The 19,095-nt window shown below is 44.4% G+C and overlaps 1 protein-coding gene across 15 annotated transcripts in view; it reads right to left on the reverse strand.

The window, feature by feature from the left end:
- Positions 1-3,474: 3,474 nt before the first annotated feature.
- The window catches only part of LOC128332064 (sodium channel protein type 5 subunit alpha-like), a 205,676-nt gene continuing 190,055 nt past the window's right edge, over positions 3,475-19,095 (reverse strand). For 13 of the 15 annotated variants that reach the window (XM_053266305.1, XM_053266304.1, XM_053266314.1 and 10 more), the window contains 2 exons: positions 11,452-11,722; positions 3,475-5,759 (listed from right to left, as the gene is read on the reverse strand). In XM_053266305.1, the coding sequence (XP_053122280.1) occupies positions 4,630-5,759; positions 11,452-11,722 (1,401 nt within the window). In that variant the 3' untranslated portion in view covers positions 3,475-4,629. Of the gene's footprint in view, positions 5,760-11,443; positions 11,723-19,095 lie in introns of those variants that run through there. The other 2 variants (XM_053266318.1, XM_053266317.1) reach the window with 2 other exon arrangements.

Consider the following 19,095-nt stretch of genomic DNA (forward strand, 5'->3'; position numbering starts at 1 on the left):
GGGATGGTTTTGTTTTCATTCATGAAAGCTACACATCTGCATATAAATCTTTTAAGGATCTAATAACAGGAACTCGCTTTACAGAGTAACAGGAAATGGCACACATAAGTGCGCCATGGACTCATTTGGTTACAAAACGAATCTTCAGCTCTTTGATGGCCTAATGCACACTGAAAAAGAATGAGGTAATTTGCTCAACACCCACTTAAGCAGAAGGAGGCAGGGAGGGGGTGAACCTTCCCTACTCTTAGTGTCTGGCAAAGCAATCTATTGGCATCAGCAACACTTAGAGAGATACGGTAAGCCCGTGCTTACGGGAGTGCAGACCAAAAAGAGGTCTTAAGCAACCCCCCGGAAAAGGTTCCACAAGCTTCCTGAAGTCTCTTCAGGCATTCGTAGCAAAATGCTGCACATGAGCACAGCATGTAAAACAGAAGTCCCACCAGTCATTTGCGGCCGGTCATTTGTGGTCAGTCCTTTGCAGCACTGTGCCACACATGCTTAAAGTGGTGTTTGTCTGAAGCGGTGCTTCTATGATCGGAAGGCACAGTGCCTCCCAGTCACTGAAGCACCCGCCATCACGGGTGCAGCGTTCGCCTCTTCAGACAAGCACCACTCTTTGAGTGACAGTGCACTCCAGCAAATGACTGATGGGGATGAGGTGCGTCTTCCAGCCTTTTTTTACACACTGTACCCACATACAGTGTTTTGCTAATAACTTTTGAAGAAAGCTTAGGTTTCTGCTCATTGCTTATTCAAAAACATTTTTTATCCTCCCTGACATCTGTGGTGGCTTACAAAGATCCAAGAGCACTATTATAATGGCATGATTAAAAAATTCCAATTATTAATAATAGGATGTGTACTGAAGACATTTTAAAACAGCAGATAGGACAATAGATTCAGCTTCCTCTCTTAGCTATTATAGTCCTGTGCAAAAAGATGGGCCTTTACGGTTTCTTTAAGGAAAACCAACTGTGAGGGATGCTAACTTTGTGGAGCCATGATGAAAAGGCCCTGCTCCTTTCAGCAGTGGTTTTAACTTCTCTGGACAAAGGCATTTGGAGCAAGGCCTTCCCTGAAGATGTTAACGGATGGGTGGAAAGGCTGAACAGGGAGATGCAGTGTCCACAATGTCGCTGATTGTATCTCTAAGATAAGCTTAGAAGCCAGCAAGGATTTGACTGGATATGAGCGCAGTCACAGATTTAAAAAAAAAATTGGCTTAGCCAAAGTGAGAGTTGGATGCCTGTCCCCCAATCAAAGTCCCAGTGGCAGGTCGGTGGCAAGGGACAAGAATGAGTTGTGCAGAAAAACCGAATGATATCACAAAAGACAAGTGGATGGGGGAAACTCAATAATTCACTCATCCAGGGAACTGACATGAACCACCTGATCATGAACTATCTAGTTACTGTTAGAGAGTTCAGGAGAAGAGATTTCTTTATCTACCCTCACTTCTGAGGAAGTGCACAGGTAAGGAGAGCACTGCTGATTAATACTGTGTGGAGACATGGAATTAACGTTCCAGAGCCGATTCATCCTCATCCTCCTAAGACTTATTATTTATTTATTTAATGTATTTGTATACTGCCCCAAACCAAGGTCTCAGGGCGGTTCACAACAAAGCACTAAACAAACCATTAAAATCAATTAAATGCTAAGGACAGTTTAAAGCAAAAATAATTTTGCATTAAAAAAAAACAAGAGGTGGTCAGATCTTGGCTGTCCCATGTCATATGTAGTTTGTACCTAATAGGATGAGCTGCCGGGAGTGGGGGTGGGGTGCCCGGGGTGTCAGATGTCCTAGGCTTCACATCTTATCTCAGCTATGGACTGCAGCAGGATTATTCATCCTCTCTTCTCAGGGAATGCTGGGAATTGAAGCTGAGGGGCAGGCCTAGGGAGCTTAGAATTTTCGGCATCTCACCAAACCAGAGGAAAGCAATGAATTCAGACAGTATTAAATCAGGTGGTATAACTTTGTAATGCTTTGAATTACAGGTGAAGTAGCTAGGACAGGAGGTGGGAATTTCATATTCTAGAGCAGGCCTGCTCAACTTTAGCCTCCTGCAAATGTTCCTACAACTCCCATAATCCCTGGCTATTGGCTACTGTGGCTGGGGATTATGGGAGTTGTAGTCCAAAAACATGGGGGTGGGGCTAAGTTGAGCAGGCCTGTTCTAGAGGAATAGGGTGTGGATTCTTCCTTTTGGGGATTTTCCAAACCTAACAAATAAATATGGAGACTAATGCTGTAATCAGTGGAAAGCAGTGACAACTTCCACAAGTTATGGCTATCATGAAGTCTATGATACTTCATGATTTCTGTAGTTGGGAGAGCATGGAGTTTGTTGGACACTCCATATAATGTGTGCCAAACGCCTTTATGCTTCATACCTTAGAAGATGCTGCCACCTAAAGGTGTTTGTTGCACTATTATTAACCAAGCTGTGAGGCAGAATAACTGAAATAGCCAGTCATGAATAGAATAAGCAGGTTGGTCCACAGCCCAGAGCCCATGAATGTCTGAAAGGCCCCCACAAGCCAAGCTCCAAACCAATGCATACTGTGGAGGCTGTGCTCCAAAAATCCCTGGAGCACAGATAAAGGAGAGACGTGTATGTGAGGCCTATTGCTGACTGGGCAAAGTCATTTTTGCATAGATTACACTTCTAGGAAAGTTCAAGAAATAAAAGATCTGTCACAGAATTCTATATTAATGTGCTTGTAAATAAGAAGTGAAAGAACAGTTTGAATTCATCAGATGTCAACTTCAAACTTCATTCATTTTATTTTATAATGAACATATGTGATAAATTTGAATCTGAGAAAGATCTTTTGCTTTTCTTGGCCATTGTGTCATTTATTGAGTGTTAAAAATCTGTTAAGAATGATTAAAATATTAATGGTTAATTAAGAATTTCTGCTCATTAAAAATACAAAAAAGTCGCTAAGTGGGTCACTAAGCATATTCCAGTGTAAAAGGTAGTGCATTCTGCTAATTAAAGTAGCAGGAGTGTGTATGCAAAATTTGATTTCTGTAGGTCATCGGGAAGTATGACTTTATTTTTCACAAACAAACAAACAAATTCTTCAAAATATATAATAGAGGGGTCTGGTGCCTGAATACCTGCTCTCCTAGGAGCTGCAGAAATGCATAACAGGCATGCTCACAGTATGAGAAGAAGATATTCCAGATATGCCACACTCCATTGCACCCTGGCAGTCACCCCCTCCTCCAGGAAGAGCACTGTGTGTTCTTCTGAACAAGGACAATCTTGAGAGTATGGCCACAGGACTCTTGTCTGGGAGCCCACAAAAGCCTGACCCTGTTGCCACTCCCTTTCCCCCCTCATTTGATATAGCGATTAGCGATGCAAGGCTTGTACTTGAAGTTGAACTGCTTTATGGTTAAGCACCTAAAAAGTAATCCCCAGCACCCACAATTCCCATTAAAAACAGCAACAAATCTGAGAATCCATTTTTTTTATTTAAGTACTATAGTTTGTGAAATATCCACTGTTATAATATAGATGAAACAGGTACATTGGTTTGCTTGTTTATGCAAATATTCATACATATGTATCACGTTGATATAAGAATGTTCATTTCTCGTATGAAAACATTAAATGAATGCATGCAGTCCGGCTCCTACATGTAGAGATAGGCAACGATTGCATTGTTTTACAGCAGTTGTAATACAGTATTTATACCCAGATAATATAACTGGCATGTTGTGCAAATATTTTTATGCATGGGAACTTAAAGTTCATGTTAAGGGCGGGGTAACTCCTATTCAATAAAAACTAATTTGGATTCAAAGAGAGATATCTCTTCCTAGCCACCATGTCTTTTCTTACTACTAACACTCCTTTAAGAGTCAGAACTTAATCTTGAAGCCACAGCAAATCTTGAACTGGTGACCTGAAGAATATCCTTCAGAAATCCACCATCCAGAAAGTCAGATGATACTCCCCGACTCTATAATAATTTTCAGGTCAAATTTGCTAGTTGGTCTGGACAACTGGCCAGATCACCTTTGCTGGTCACAGACCAGTTTTGCCTTAATGGACAACTGAACTGGAGAAGAATCTGCACTTTCTTGTCCCCAAGTTAGTCCAATAGTAGCCTCCATGCCTCAGACCGATATTTTTCTGAACAGCTGGGCACTCTCCAGAAATATTTTTGAAAAGGCATGAGGGTACTCTGGAAGCATGCAGAGATAAGAGTTAGGACATTAATGGTTCATGTTTTAGAATAGCAAGAGTCCCTAATAGCCATCAAAGCTCATTTTTTTTACAACTTCTCCAGTGATCTATAGGATTCCCAAAGCAATATGCTAAAAAGCCTGGTCATTAAAAAGTTCATAAAAGGTAAGCAACACCCCCCGCCACACACACACACAAATACACATCTTTCCCCCCTTCAAATATTATGGATAACCCTTTAACTGTGATTGATGTTGCAATCTTTACTTCTGCTGAGGAGTTTTCCTACAATCATCAGTGAAAAAGCCATGCAGTTTAATAAAGGTGGCTATAATTGCAGCCTCCTGCTGTAATTATTGTTGCATTATTACATTCCCTGGAAAAGTATGATGTGCCAAGAGAAACAGTGAGTTGTAAGTCACTTGGTGGCATTTCTACTATCTGTGATTATCATCTGAGGAATGTTATCGGTGGTACCTGAGACATTACTGTAAGATGGAGGAATAGATATAGAAGATGGACTTTGGGATCTGACTGACTGACTGTCTTCACTTGCATTCAGCCTGAATTCAGAGCCACCTTCCTCCTCAGGAATGTCTTCCAAGGGTGTATGAGCTTCCCGTGTCACACGTTGAAGTAGGTGCATCCTGAAAGCCCTCTGAATAATGATGGCCGCTTCATCTTGTTTCCGCCTGAGAGTTGTTACGATGGGTTCATAGGCTATCTTCTTTGGATACTTTCCCTCTATCTGGGTCTCAAGAGCATCCATTTCCCCAGTCTCTCCCAGAACCCTTTTGGTGAAAGCAAACAAAATATCCAAGCAGTGAATTTTACTTCCATTGACCATTGGAAGATCCATTGCTATCAGCTGCTGTCTGTTTGGTTTTGGGATACGTAAGGGTTCCACCAGAGCATCAGCAAAGTCTGAAAGCGCTGAATAAGTAATAAATTGGGTTGCTTGAGGATCAAATTTTGCCCAAGTCTCATAAAAAATGTCAAAGTCGTCTTCATCTAGTGGTTCTGTGCTTTCTTCAGAGGCAATACTGAAGTTCTCTATGATGACAGCAATGTACATATTAACGACAATAAGAAATGATATAATGATGTAGCTTACAAAATATCCAATTGCTACACCATTAGTTACAGAGGCACGATTTAGGTGCATCATAGTTACATTGGGAAAACAAGAAGCGTTTATACTGTCCAGCATATCATGAAGAAGTCCATCCCAGCCAGCAGATGTGGTCATTTGCAAGAGGCAAAGCATACTGCCACCAAAAGTTTGGAAGTTGAAAATGTTGTCAATGTGATCCCCACACCCTGCACAAGCAAAGTTTTTCATACCAAAAATAGCATAAATAAACATGATCAGGAAAAGCAGAAGCCCAATGTTTGCGAGAGCAGGAAGGGACATCAGCAGCGCAAAGAGAAGGGTCCGGATCCCTCGGGCTGCTCTTATAAGCCTTAATATCCGGCTAATCCGCACCACACGGATGATTCTCAGGATTGTAGGAGGGAAATTAATTGGAAGGTTTTTAATGGCAGCACCTGTTTTTTTAAAAATAAATAAATAAATAAATAAATAAAAATCCATTTACAAAGCAATCTGATTTTCAGTTTAGACTAAATAGACTTAAGGATATAACTCTACCCTTGGTGTTGCCTAAAGTCATTCACATTTGCATGCCAATCTAGAATAATTTCAAAAATTATATTTCACATAGTCACCAACAGAGAGAGGGATGGTTTTATTTATTTCTATTTATTGTTCCATTTTTATACCGCCTTTCATAAGGTATCTCAAGGTGGTTTACAAAAGCACCTTGATTATTTATTCTGCTGTATTTTAAAATACAATAAAACTCCATAGAAATCTCATTCAAAACCTGTTAAACTCTGTTAAACAGTAAAAACCATAACACCCCCCGCCAAAAACCCCCACAAATCACCGAAACCCACCAAGCCATTAAAAAGACAAAGAGAAGCAGGAGAGCTTGCTGGGCTTCGGAGCCCGGGCCATGCCCCATGCCCCCTTTGCGTGTGATGTCCCATGCAAAGGGACATCCACTCCTCTCCCCCTCACATTTCAGGCAGCCGTTTGCTGCCTGAACAGTGTTTATTTCCCTTTCTCTCCAGCAAGGGAGAGAAAGGGAAATAAACACTGTTTATTAAACACTGTTAAAAGAGAGCGGGGAGGGAGCTCACTGGGCTTTGGAAGCAGAGCCCAAGCCTGAGAGGTGAGCCATGTGGCACGGATGTTATTGGAGGGCTGGGCGGTGGGGCTGGAGACAGGTCACCACCGCTACTGGCATTTTAAAAGGTAAAGAAAAGGGGAAACTCTTCCCTCCTTGCCCCCTCCCCCACCCTCCCTGCAGGCAGCCACCAACACTGTGCCCCATTGCACGCAGCAGCAATATTTAAGTGAAAAGAAGGGATTTCCCCTCAACCCCCCCCCCCCCCACGCAGGGGCAAATAGGGATGTGTGAACCAGTTTGAATTTGAACCAGGGTGGTTCGATGGTTCGAATTCAAACCGAACCAACTATCAGGTTCGAGCTGGAGGCACTCTCGCTCTGGGCCACCCCAGCACCCCCCAAGTGCAGTTATGGGGATGCTGAAACCTCCATTCTTCCCTATGGAGAAAAACCCAAAGTGAGTGGTGGTGTAGTGCACAGAGGATGCTAATCACCCCCATGGGTTGCTAACCCATGGGGTAGTGGGTTTTGTTGTTTCTGAAGTGTTCTGAGTGTGAGGAACCATGAATCTACTCTCATTGCTAAACTTAAAGACACATAAACTTCAAAAATCATTAAAAATTAGCCCTTTGCCCAATTCCTTTCAAATAATTCTGATAGCTTCCTTGCCCCCCTTGGGCACTACCACCCACCACACTCCACTCTAGGCCACCCCTTTGCCCCCGACGTGAAGCTATACATTTTCTGCAATCCTCATTATTCCCTATGAGGAATTCAAAAATACTTTTAAAATTCACCAATAATCAGAGGAGTGTCTGATTGCTTTGGAATTTTGTGGGTGCCTACCACCCACCCCACTTTTGTGCCCCTAGGTGCTCCACAATAGGAGATATGGGCTGGTTTGCATCCCATTATACCCTATGAGAAAAATAATTAAAAATATTTCAAATATTCATAAAAAATCATAGGGGTGTCTGAATGCTTCGGGGTTTGGGCGGTTGTTGGCACCCATGGGTTCTCCACAATAGGGAATAATGGGCTGGTTCAAGTCCCATTATACTCTATGAGAAAAAAATATAAATACATTTCAAAAATTCATAAAAAATCGTACGAGTGTCCGATTGCTTTGGGGTTTGGGTGGCAGGAATCCATGGGTGCCAGCTACCACCCCACCCACTTTTGGAGGTTTGAACCAGTTAAAACCGGTTAGAACCAGTTTGAAACAGTTCAGATTTGAACTGAACCAGAGGGGGGTTCAAGCAAAACCAAAACTGAACCACCCCCTCCTGGTTCAAACCCAGTTTGAATTCAAACTGAACCGGGCAAACTGGTTTTATACACATCCCTAGTGGCAAAGTCCTCTTTGCTTATGGGCGGCAAAGAGGTTAATCCGCTCCTGGTAATAACCAACACCTTGGACCAGTGAGACGATCAGTGAGACCCGGTTTCCTTGGGTGAGCGGGAAGAGAGGGCTAAGCCTGCTCTCCCCGTTCATGAGCGGGCAGGGAGCCTTGGGCGGCCGGATCGGCCACCCACACGATGGCCAGCTCCGTAATGGAGCCAGCAGGGGGTGGGGGGAGCAGGGTCCGCACGGACCCCGCAAGCTCCAGTATGCCCTGTGCAAACATGCAGGGCACACTGGGGAGACCCCCGGAGCCGGGAGGCGGCTTTTTGCCTCCCGGCCGGGGGTCTACTCATTAGCAGGTGCGGCGCCAAGGTGCACCACGGCTATTCATGATCGTAAAAAGCAGGTTTGCTGGAGCACCCGCTCCGCAAACCTGCTTTTTACCAGGGGTTCTCGAGCGGGTTACCCACTCAAGAACCACCGAGCTCGGCTGCGAATCCGGTGGTTCTTACGGTCAACAAAAATCGGGCTAGCCTCTGCTAGAACGATTTTTGTTGATCGTGAGAATTGCCCTCTTGAATTGAATCTGGAAACAAATTGGTTGCCAGTGCAGTTCTTTCAAAATAGGTGTAATATGCTCTGAGTCAGCAGTGCCAGAGAGAAAGCTGGCTGCTACATTCTGCACCAGAAACTCTAGAAGTTTCTGAATATTTTTCAAGGGCAGCCCCACATAAAGCTCATTGCAGTAATCCAGCTAGACGTGACTAAAGCATGGGTAACCATGGCTGGATCTGCCTTCTGACGATGATATAACCTGAGGGTTAGGGTTTAATCCTAGCCCTAATCTTGAGGGTTAGGATGTGCACTCATTGTACTACCTCTTTGAGGATTAGTTCCAGAAGCTGGTGCTGGCCATTGTCCTAGGTGGGATGCTATAGGGTTCCACCTTGTCTCCCATGCAATTACTGTGGTCTCACCAATATGCTGATGGCACCCAGGTCTACCTCTCATTTCCAACAGCTAGCCCTAGGGAGGCAGCTGAAACCCTGGATCAGTGTTTGGAAGCAGTTCTAGTTTGGATGAAGGCAAACAAGCAGAAACTTAATAATCCAGATAACACGGAAACGCATCTGGTTACAGATTCCTTTGCTCTGGATGGTAGTACACAACCCGTCTTTGATAGATTAGTTCTCCTCCTTAAAGACAAAGTGTGCACTTTGGGGGTGCTGCTGCTCAGTCTAGCATTATCAATGGAAGCCCAGGTGATTGTTGTGGCCATGAGTGCCTTCTACCAGCTTCAGCAGGTGTGGCAACTTTGACCATATCTAGTGAGAAGACTTGGTTTCAGTTATCCATTAACTGGTGACATCAAGACACCTACTTGGAAGACTTTCCAGAAGCTTCAGGTGGTACAAAACGTGACCACCAGTAGGGAGCAAACTGCCTGGAGCACGCCATCCATTGTATTCCATCTGTAGTGGCTTCCAATTTGCTTCCAGGCAGAGTTTAAATGATTGGTGCTAGCTTTTCAGTACTACATGGTCTGGGACTGGCTACCTTAAAGACTGCCTTTTAGCAATAGCAATAGCAATAGCAATAGCAATAGCACTTACATTTATATACCGCTCTATAGCTGGAAGCTCTCTAAGCGGTTTACAATGATTTAGCATATTGCCCCCAACATTCTGGGTACTCATTTTACCGACCTCGGAAGGATGGAAGGCTGAGTCAACCTTGAGCCCCTTGGTCAGGATCAAACTTGTAACTTGTAACCTTCTGGTTACAGGGCGGCAGTTTTACCACTGCGCCACCAGGGGCTCCTTTTAATGTGGTGATTCTCTTTATTTAGCAGGGGGAGAGTAACTGGCCCTATCCACCCCCAGCACTGTACCTCCAGTGACTGTTGCTGGTAGGGATGTGAGAAACGTTTCGGATACAAAACGTTTTGTACCCAAAACAACCCGTTTCGGGTGTTTTGTAGACAAAACAAAACACCAGTTTTTCAGATTGTCCCGGTTTCGGCTACAAAACTTTTTGTTGTTTCGGACCTCCATTTTGTGGTGATCTCTGAGTCAGTCTCCATTTTGTGTTTGACATCTCTTTGAATTTCCTGCCCTTCCAGCCTTCCCATTGAATCTACAAGAGTGGATTCTTGTTTTTTACTGAAAATCTCATATGCTACCAGAGAATCTACACTGAACACCTCAGAAACCACAAAACCCAGTATCCTACAGGCTTGTAGGTATGGGGTGGTTGGCACCCTATATGCACTACACCACTACTCGCTCTGGGCCACTCCAGTGCCCTCCAAGTGGAATTATGGGGCTGCTGAAACCTCCATTATTCCCTATGGGAGAAATCTTAAAGACACGTAAACTTCAACAAATCACAAAAAATCAGCCCTTTGCCCAATTTCTTTGAAATAATTCTGGTAGCTTCCTTGCCCCCATTGGGTACTACCACCCACCACACTCCGATCTGGGCCACCCCTTTCCCCTAGATGTGAAGCAATACATACATTTGCTGGAATCCCCATTTTCCCTATGGGAAAACTCCTAAAGATGTGTAAACTTTAAAAATTCACAAAAAATCAGCCCTTTGCCCAATTCCTTTGAAATTTGGGTGGTAGCTTCCACCATTGGGCACTACCACCACCACCCCACTCTTTTGCCCTGGGACCCTTTTTAAAAATCCAAATCGATTCGGATTCGGATCCTGAATATTCGACTACAAAACAAAACGGGTGATTCGGATTCAGAAAATTTGGGTACAAAACAAAATGGGGGTGTTCAATTTGGATACAAATCGAAATGAGAAAATTCCAAAATGCACAGCCCTAGTTGCTGGTGTCTATCTGATGTTTCTTTTTAGATTGTGAGGCCTTTGGGGACAGGGATCCATCTTACTTATTTATTATTTCTCTGTGTAAACCACCATGAGCCATTTTTGGAAGGGCAGTATAGAAATCAAATAAATAAATAAATAAATAAATAAATGAATGAATGAATAATCCAGACATCGAGTCCTTCCCAAGGACCTGGGATGGCTGAATTTTATTATCAATGTTGTTGCTGTTATTATAGATATCGTCTCAGAATAACAAACGAGTCAATAACACCTATCCTGTGTAAACAACAACAACAACAATAATAATAATGAATAATGTAATCATTGGAACAGGTAAAATAAAGCTTTGCTTTACCCGCCCCCCCGCCGAGAAATGTACAGAGGGGAGTGGGGTCTCAGTGTGACTCTAACCCTCCTCCAGTTATGAAGTTTTCCTTACACCTGGAAGAGCATCCCCCTCAAACCTTCCCTTGCTAATAACTGTTAGGCAAAAGCTCTGCCCATAGTTGTAGACTTTTCTCCAGAATACTGAGAACTAGAAACTTGCTATCATATATAAAAAGAATGTTCAGATTTATAGAATTTTTCAGGAAGCTAACAGACTCTGGTCTTAGACCAAAAAGGACCCATCTGTGTGTGCAAGTGCACCTCCTCCACCAAGCAGATCCATAATGGCTCAGGATATGGGAGGGGAAGAGGGCAAGGTGATTCACTCATTCCACCCCTCCCCCACAACAGGTAACAATCAACATTTGGGCAAGAAAGCTTTTTAGATATGTTGGGCCCAGCTGCCCTTTGTATCTGCTTAATGTCAACAAGTAGCAACAGATTGGACTGTTGGTTTTTTTACTTACTAAGTATTGAAAGAATAACCACCACAAAATCAAATATGTTCCAGTTGTCTTTGAAGAAATACAACCTCAGAGCCAATATTTTCATGAGGCACTCTCCAGTAAAGATGGCAACAAATACTGCATTTATAATTTCAAGAAAGTTTCCAACAGCTTCTTCTTGGCCGTCATGTTCCATTGCCATGACCACCACATTAAAAAATATGAGACTTATAATGAAAATATCAAATGCTTGCTTGTTTACGATATCAAAAAGTAATCCCTGGTACTTGTTCTGTGATGAAGAAAGGAAACATTGGCATTAATGGAGGAACTCCAAAATAATGCAGAAGCGATGGCCAATTTTTTATATTCCCTACCTAATTATTTTTCCCTACCTCTGGGACATCTGGCTTACTATGAATGGAAAGGGGGACGATGGATTCATTGAGGCAGACTTTTGCTAGAGGACCAAGATAATTCTAATTTGATATGCTAAGCAGATAGGTATTTGCTTAATCACAGTATTTAGGTTTAGAAAGCAGTTTTCCAGAACATCATCCTAAATTATGGACGATGCAAGTCACTTAATGGTACTAGAGAAAGACATGTTGTTCTGGTAGCTCCGGGTCTTAACACTCACATCCATTTCGGAGGATGAATACAACTGAAGGAAGCCCGGGCGGGTGCTCAGCTGGGGGAGTCAGTCATGTGACTATCCTCTGGGCCCCCCCCCAAGGCAGTGGGCCCCCAGGCAACAGTCTCCCCTTGCCCTATTATAGTTACACCCCTGCTGAAGTTTTCTCCAAGGTTCGCTGCCGATAACCACAGTTGCCGCTGAATCATTACACCCAAAGGCAGACCCGTCCATAACCGCGGTTAAGCACCAATTTTCAGACTCCAAACATAGAGGCAGCAGTGCAGACCCACCCAAGGATACAGCTGCTCCATGCTTTTGGCACTTTTTGCTGGCAGCCACTTGGAAAGCCAGCCCTGCCCTCACCCCCGTCAGCTGCCCAGCTATGGAGTTGCCAGGCTACAGGGAAGCAATACACATCCCATCCTGGACCGTCCATCCTGTCAAGCTGCTCAGCCACTCGGGGCGAGCAGTCATGGGTGTCCACAAGTACAAACAACCCAAATTGAAGCACAAGCAGGGGAACAAGAGGGGGAGGCCGAGCAGCAGACCCAAGCAGGGAAGCTGGAGCAGCCAAGTTCTATTGTTCACAAAGAAAGGGTGGAGAAGGTGCTCCCTAAGTCTTACTCATGAGAAGAACCATCCAGGTGATCAGAATTATCTTGTGTTGCTTTATTTATTTATTTATTTATTTGCACAGTCAGACAGGTGTTATTGACTGGTTTGTTTTATCCAGACATCGAGTCTTTCTCAAGGACCTAGGATGGCTGAATTTTATTGTCAATGTTGTTATAGATATCATCACAGAATATAGACTGTTCCCAGTAAAGTTGCTTTTTATAATTGGCTGATGGTGATTTCTGTGGCCCCTATGGTGTTGAGGTGCTCTTCAAGGTCTTTTGGAACTGCACCTAGGGTGCCAATTACCACTGGGATTATTTTGGTCTTTTTCTGCCACAGCCTTTCAATTTCAATTTGTAGATCTTTGTATTTTGTGATTTTTTTCTATTTCTTTTTCTTCTATTCTGCTATCCCCTGGTATTACTATGTCGATTATTTTAACTTGTTTTTCTTTCTTCTCGACTACAGTTATATCTGGTGTATTGTGTGGCAGATGTTTGTCTGTTTCTGGTTGAAAGTCCCATAATATTTTTGCATCTTCATTTTCTACAACTTTTTCAATTTTATGCTCCCACCAATTTTATGCTCCCACCACGTAGTTTGTATTTTTTGCAGATGTTCCAGTGTATCATCCCTGCTACCTTGTCATGCCTTTCTTTGTAGTCAGTCTGTGTGATCTTTTTACAACAGCTGATTAGGTGGTCCACTGTTTCATCTGCTTCTTTACAAAGGTGGCACTTGCTGTTTCTTGTTGACTTTTTGACTTTTGCTCTTATTGTATTTGTTCTTAGTGCCTGTTCTTGTGCAGCCAGTATTAAACCCTCTGTTTCTTTCTTCAAGTTGCCATTCTTAAGCCATTGCCAGGTCTTGGTGATGTTTGATTTTCCACTTATATTGTGCAAATATTGACCATGCAGGGGCTTATTTCCCCATTTTTCTGCTCGGTTCTTGACTTGTTCTTTCTTGTAGGCCTGCTTTGTTTCATTGGTGTTGAATAGTTTCTCGTTCTTGAGCATTTGAAGTGCATCTTCTTCACTGACCTTGATATATTCTTCAAGGCCTCTTTTCTCCTCCTCTACTGTTTGATGCACTTGCAGCATTCCTCTTCCACCTGAACTGCGAGGGAGGTATAGCCTATCTACATCACTGCGGGGGTGCATGACTGATGGTTATTTTTTTCCTGGTCTTACGATCTAGCATCTCTAGCTCTGCCTGGGTCCAATCTATTATTCCTGCAGTGTATCTAATAACAGGTATAGCCCAGGTGTTTATGGCTTGTATGGTGTTCCTGCCAATGAGTTTGGACTTTAGGATTTTTCTAACTTTCCTGATGTATTCACTTCCAATTTTTCTTTTAGCTTCAGTGTGTGCAATGTTATCAGCCTGGAGAATGCCCAAGGATTTGTAATGTTCTTTCTCTTCCAGGTTCTTGATGTTGCTTCCATTGGGCAGTTCTATTCTTTCTGTTTTTCTTATTTTCCCTCTGTTCATTATTAATGCAGCACACTTGTCTAGTCCAAACTCCATTGCTATATCGCTATTGAATATATGGACAGTGTTTAGCAGTGATTCGATTTCTGACTGGGACTTTCCATACAACTTCAGATCGTCCATGCACAGCAGATGGTTGATTTGACTTGATGTTTTAGATGTTTGGTGTCCGAGGCCTGTTTTGTTTAGTATTTGTGCAAGTGGGGTCATGGCGATTACAAACAACTGAGGGGATAGTGAGTCCCCTTGGAAAATGCCTCTTCTAATGCTAACCTGTCCAAGTGTCTCACCATTGATTGTTAACTGTGTACTCCACATGCTCATTGCTTTTTTTTATAAATATCTGAATGTTTTTGCTGACACCAGTTGTTTCTAAACATTTTAGTATCCATGTGTGGGGCAATGAATCAAAGGCATTCTTGTAGTCAATCCATGCAACACTTAGATTTGTTTTTCTTCTCTTGCAGTTTTCTAAAATCAATCAGCAGCTCGTCTTTTGTGCCTCTGGTGTTCGGGCAATTTCCTTTCTGTTCAACTGGAAGATGTTTGTTAGTTAATAAGTGTTGCATCACTTCATTTGTTATTATTCCAGTTAATAATTTGAACATGGTTGGCAGGCAGGTGATCGGTCTATAATTACTGGGAACTGCACCTTTTGCTGGGTCTTTCATGATGAGATGAGTTTCCCCAGTTGTTAGCCATTGTTCAACATCACCGCCTTGCAAAATGTGATTGAACTGTTTTGATAGTTGTTTATGAAGGCTTGTTAGGTGTTTAAGCCAAAAGCCATGCAGTTCATCGTCGCCTGGCACAGTCCAATTTTTAACTTTCTTTGCTCTTTCACTTATTAATTCTGGTGTTATTATTAGATCTTGCATTTGTTAGTTACATTTTTGACCTCTTTCATCCAGTCTGCTTTTTTATTATAATCTATTGGATTGTCCCATAATTTTCCCCAGAATTGCACTGTTTCTTCTTTATTTGGTGTTTCTACGTTTCTTGCAGTTTCTCCTTCTATACTTTGGTAGAAACGTCTCTGATTCGACTGGAATTGGAGATTCTGCCTGTGTTGTGTAATTCTGGCTTCATATCTGCTAATTTTCTTTGACACTGCTGTTATTTGCTGCTTTATTATTTCCAGGACTTCTCTAATTTTCCTTGAATCTAGGTGGTATTTTTGGATCAGATACTGTTTGGTGTTTTCATTCTTCAGCTTCTTGTCTTTCATATCTTTCAATTCACTAGCATCCGATCTAAGCCTGGAGATTTTATTTTCTAATCGAATCTTCCATTTAGGTGATGTACTGCTTTCTTTTTTTTTACAGGTCCGCTGATATTATTATTATTATTATTATTATTATTATTATTATTACATTTCTATCCCGCTCTTCCTCCAAGGAGCCCAGAGCGGTGTACCACATACTTGAGTTTTTCCTCACAACAACCCTGTGAAGTAGGTTAGGCTGAGAGAGAGGTGACTGGCCCAGAGTCACTCAGCAAGTCTCATGGCTGAATGGAGATTTGAACTCGGGTCTCCCCAGTTGTAGTCCAGCACTCTAACCACTACACCACACTGGCTCTCATCTATTGCCCTGCCATTACAGACCAGGACTGTTCTCTCATGAGAGTGACAGGCCATGGAGGCATACATGCAAGCCGGAGGGCTGCAGAAGCCCAGCCGGGAAACTATGTCCTTGCAAGCCCCAGGGAAGGGTACTCCAGCAACACCTCTACCTTTAGTCTTTACTGCAAGATTACAAGCACTCACCTGGCAGTCAGGTTGCCCTACTGTACTTATCCATGGATTTCTCTGTCCACTATGCCCATGCGGCTTGGCAGGGATAGCTGGATATGCCATCTTCCCTCTCTGTGGTGGCTCATCTACATATGCCACAATGATGGCTCTGGCCCGGGAATTTTGAATGGCTGGTTCATTCCACAGCCCACTGCCGCACCATCCATACAAATGGTTTGTGTTGGGGTGCTATTGGAGGGGTCTGAAAGGCAGACACCCCCTCACACAGAAGGGATTCCAGAGCAGCCAAGTTCCATTTTTCACACATAAAGTGTGGCGGGGGGGGGACTCGGTCCCTTCCTCTTTTGGGGGTAGATGCCCACAGAGGACAGGTCACTGAGGAAAATCTTGGGTCAGCTGAGATCCTTTTTCAAGGAAACCACTACTCAACCCTGGGTGCAGTGGCCAGGCATGAGAGTGACCATGGGGACACCCCCAGACATCTCATAAGATGGACCATCAAAGTGGAGAGGAAAGAAGTGAATTGCCTGGGAAAATCTGCCATGATGCCAGATGCCAAAACATCCCCTTCTCCACTTAACACCACCCTCATGAAAGCGTCAGGCCATGGGTGCTCTGGATACAGCAAGGATGGTTTCTGGCTTGTGGCTGTGGGGACTGCTATCCCAGGGAACACATTCCTAGTCTTGAGGACCATGGGCAAGCTGCCGCGACAACGTGCCCCCTTCCTGCTCCACACCCTGGAATGGCAACTCCACTCTACAGCATTGCCCGGAGAGCAGGGAGGCTCCATTCTCCCATCCATCCCCATGCCTGCAGATTTGCATACAGCGATAGGACAGACTGGGAACCGTGAGTTCTGAATGGCCAGAAAGCTTCATGCCTGTGTCCATCCCTCCACCAACACTCTGCACACACCAGAGAAAGGGGGCATCTAGATTGTCCTCTGGGTGCTTGCAGGTGCGCACAGGGGAGGAGTGTGGGGAGGTTTTGCGGGGATCTGTTCTATTTTAAAATAAAGGTTGGGGAAGTGGGGCCCAGCCACTTCCCAGCAGGGGATTGCATTTATAAAACTGGCTTACTCATGAGCAGGGCCAGAAGGATAAGAATCACTCCAGTGACATTTCCTCTCTGACGAGGATGGGTACCAAAGCCCATACGGACTTTGCACGCATACGAGAGTGTCCGTCCATGGGTGCTCTAAGTTGAGGTGCGTTGGGATCCGATGGGCAGGGGTGTCCCAGAGACTGCTTTCCTGCTCCTGGGGACAGCAGCCGAGGCACCAGGGAAACCAGCCCCCTGCCCAGTCATTTGCACCTGTGGACAGATGTGCCATTGCTAGCGGCCCCAGCAGTCCACCCAGCTGCCCTGGGGTTGGGGAAGCAGAGGAAGGTGGCCTCTCCCGTGATTTCCTGCACCCACTCATCTGCATACAGTGCCCAGAGAGACCAGACCTGGGAACTTTCAAACTTGAGTGAATGTGCTGTCCCATTCGCCCAACCCATGGCCGTGCACTCAGCCAGGCTATGGAACATGAGGTGTGGGGAAGTCCTCTGAGGTGCGTGCAATGCTGAAGAGGGGTTAGGTGAGAAGAAAGTTTCATTTTTCTTCTTCTATTTTTCAACAAGGATAGCTGAGAGTGGGGTGATAACTAGAGTGGGGGGCCCTTGGATTCCCTGGTGGTTAAGTGGCCGGCTCACCTCATGAGCTCGCAGTCCACTCACAACAGTGGGGATGACACTTTAATAGGTTTGTGCATATCCCCAATATTATTATTATTATTATTATTATTATTATTATTATTATTATTTCGATTTCTATACCGCCCTTCCAAAAATGGCTCAGGGTGGTTTACACAGAGAAATAACAAATAAAAAGATGGACTGGCCCTCTCCAGGGGTGTAACTATAATAGGGCAAGGGGAGACTGTTGCCTGGGGCCCACTGCCTTGGGGGGGCCCCAGAGGAAAGTCACATGACTGACTCCCCCAGCTGAGCACCCGCCCGGGCTTCCTTCAGTTGTATTCATCCTAGAGCTACTAGAACAGCTTGTCTTTCTCTAGTACCATTAAATGACTTGCATCATCCACAATTTACAAAACCTTTAAAAAAATAATTTAGGATGATGTTCTATTGTGCAATTGTGGCATATATATATATATATATATATATAGAGAGAGAGAGAGAGAGAGAGAGAGAGAGAGAGAGAGAGAGAGAGCTTTTGAGCATCAGTGAGGGGGGGCCATTTTAAAATCTTATCTCTGGGCCCACTCCAACCTTGCTATGCCCCTGGCTCTCTCATGAGATTGTTAGCCCACTGGGCAGCAAGCTGCTTGCAGCAGCTTAGCGATGGGTCTGGCTGGGGTGCTCTGCCATGGTCTCCCCTCACAACATCTTCCCTGGTCATGGTGGGACAGACCACCCCAGCATCCTTTGCCCTGGTCCATCTGCATATCCCATTCTGGCAAATATGGGTTCTCCCCTTGTATCCCGCAAAGAAAGTAGGATTCCATTCCTCCATGCCCCCGATTGGATTGGAGTTTAAGCTGGGGATTGGAGTCTGAGTGGTGCTTTCAGGTACGGGGTCACTGGGGGGGACAGGGGTGCCATAGCTGGCATAAGCAGCACTGGCATAGTGGGGTATTTAAAGGGCTTTTGATGTGCTTCCCCTGCCAAGGGTGGGCAGGGCATTAGGGTGCGCACAAACCGGGTTCCCCGATTTGGTTCAAGTCTGAATCGGACTTGAACCAGACCAGGCATGTTTGGTTTTGGACACCTTCAAACATCCCCAAATACCCGCCCCCCAGTTTGGTTTGGGTTCAGGCGGTGTGTGTGTGTGTGTGTGTGTGTGTATACACACACACACACACACACACACACACTTACACACACACCACACAGAGGCCCATTGGGCCTCCAAAATGGCTGCCGCCATGGAGGTGAGGCCCACAACAGTCTGAAGACCATCAGAACTGGGCTATTTGTGAATAAATGAAGGCCAGTGGCGGGGAACCTCTGGAGACACACACCCCACGGCCTTGGAGAAGCCCCCGGAGTGGGAGGTGGTGAGTTTTATAACTTTAAAAACATTTTTTAAAAATTTTTTTAAGAGAACCCCCGAACCGCGGGGTGTTCTGTCCAAGATCTGGCCTATCAGGGGCCAG

The sequence above is a fragment of the Hemicordylus capensis genome, chromosome 6, assembly GCF_027244095.1.
Source record: "Hemicordylus capensis ecotype Gifberg chromosome 6, rHemCap1.1.pri, whole genome shotgun sequence".
NCBI classification, from domain to species: Eukaryota; Metazoa; Chordata; class Lepidosauria; order Squamata; family Cordylidae; genus Hemicordylus; species Hemicordylus capensis.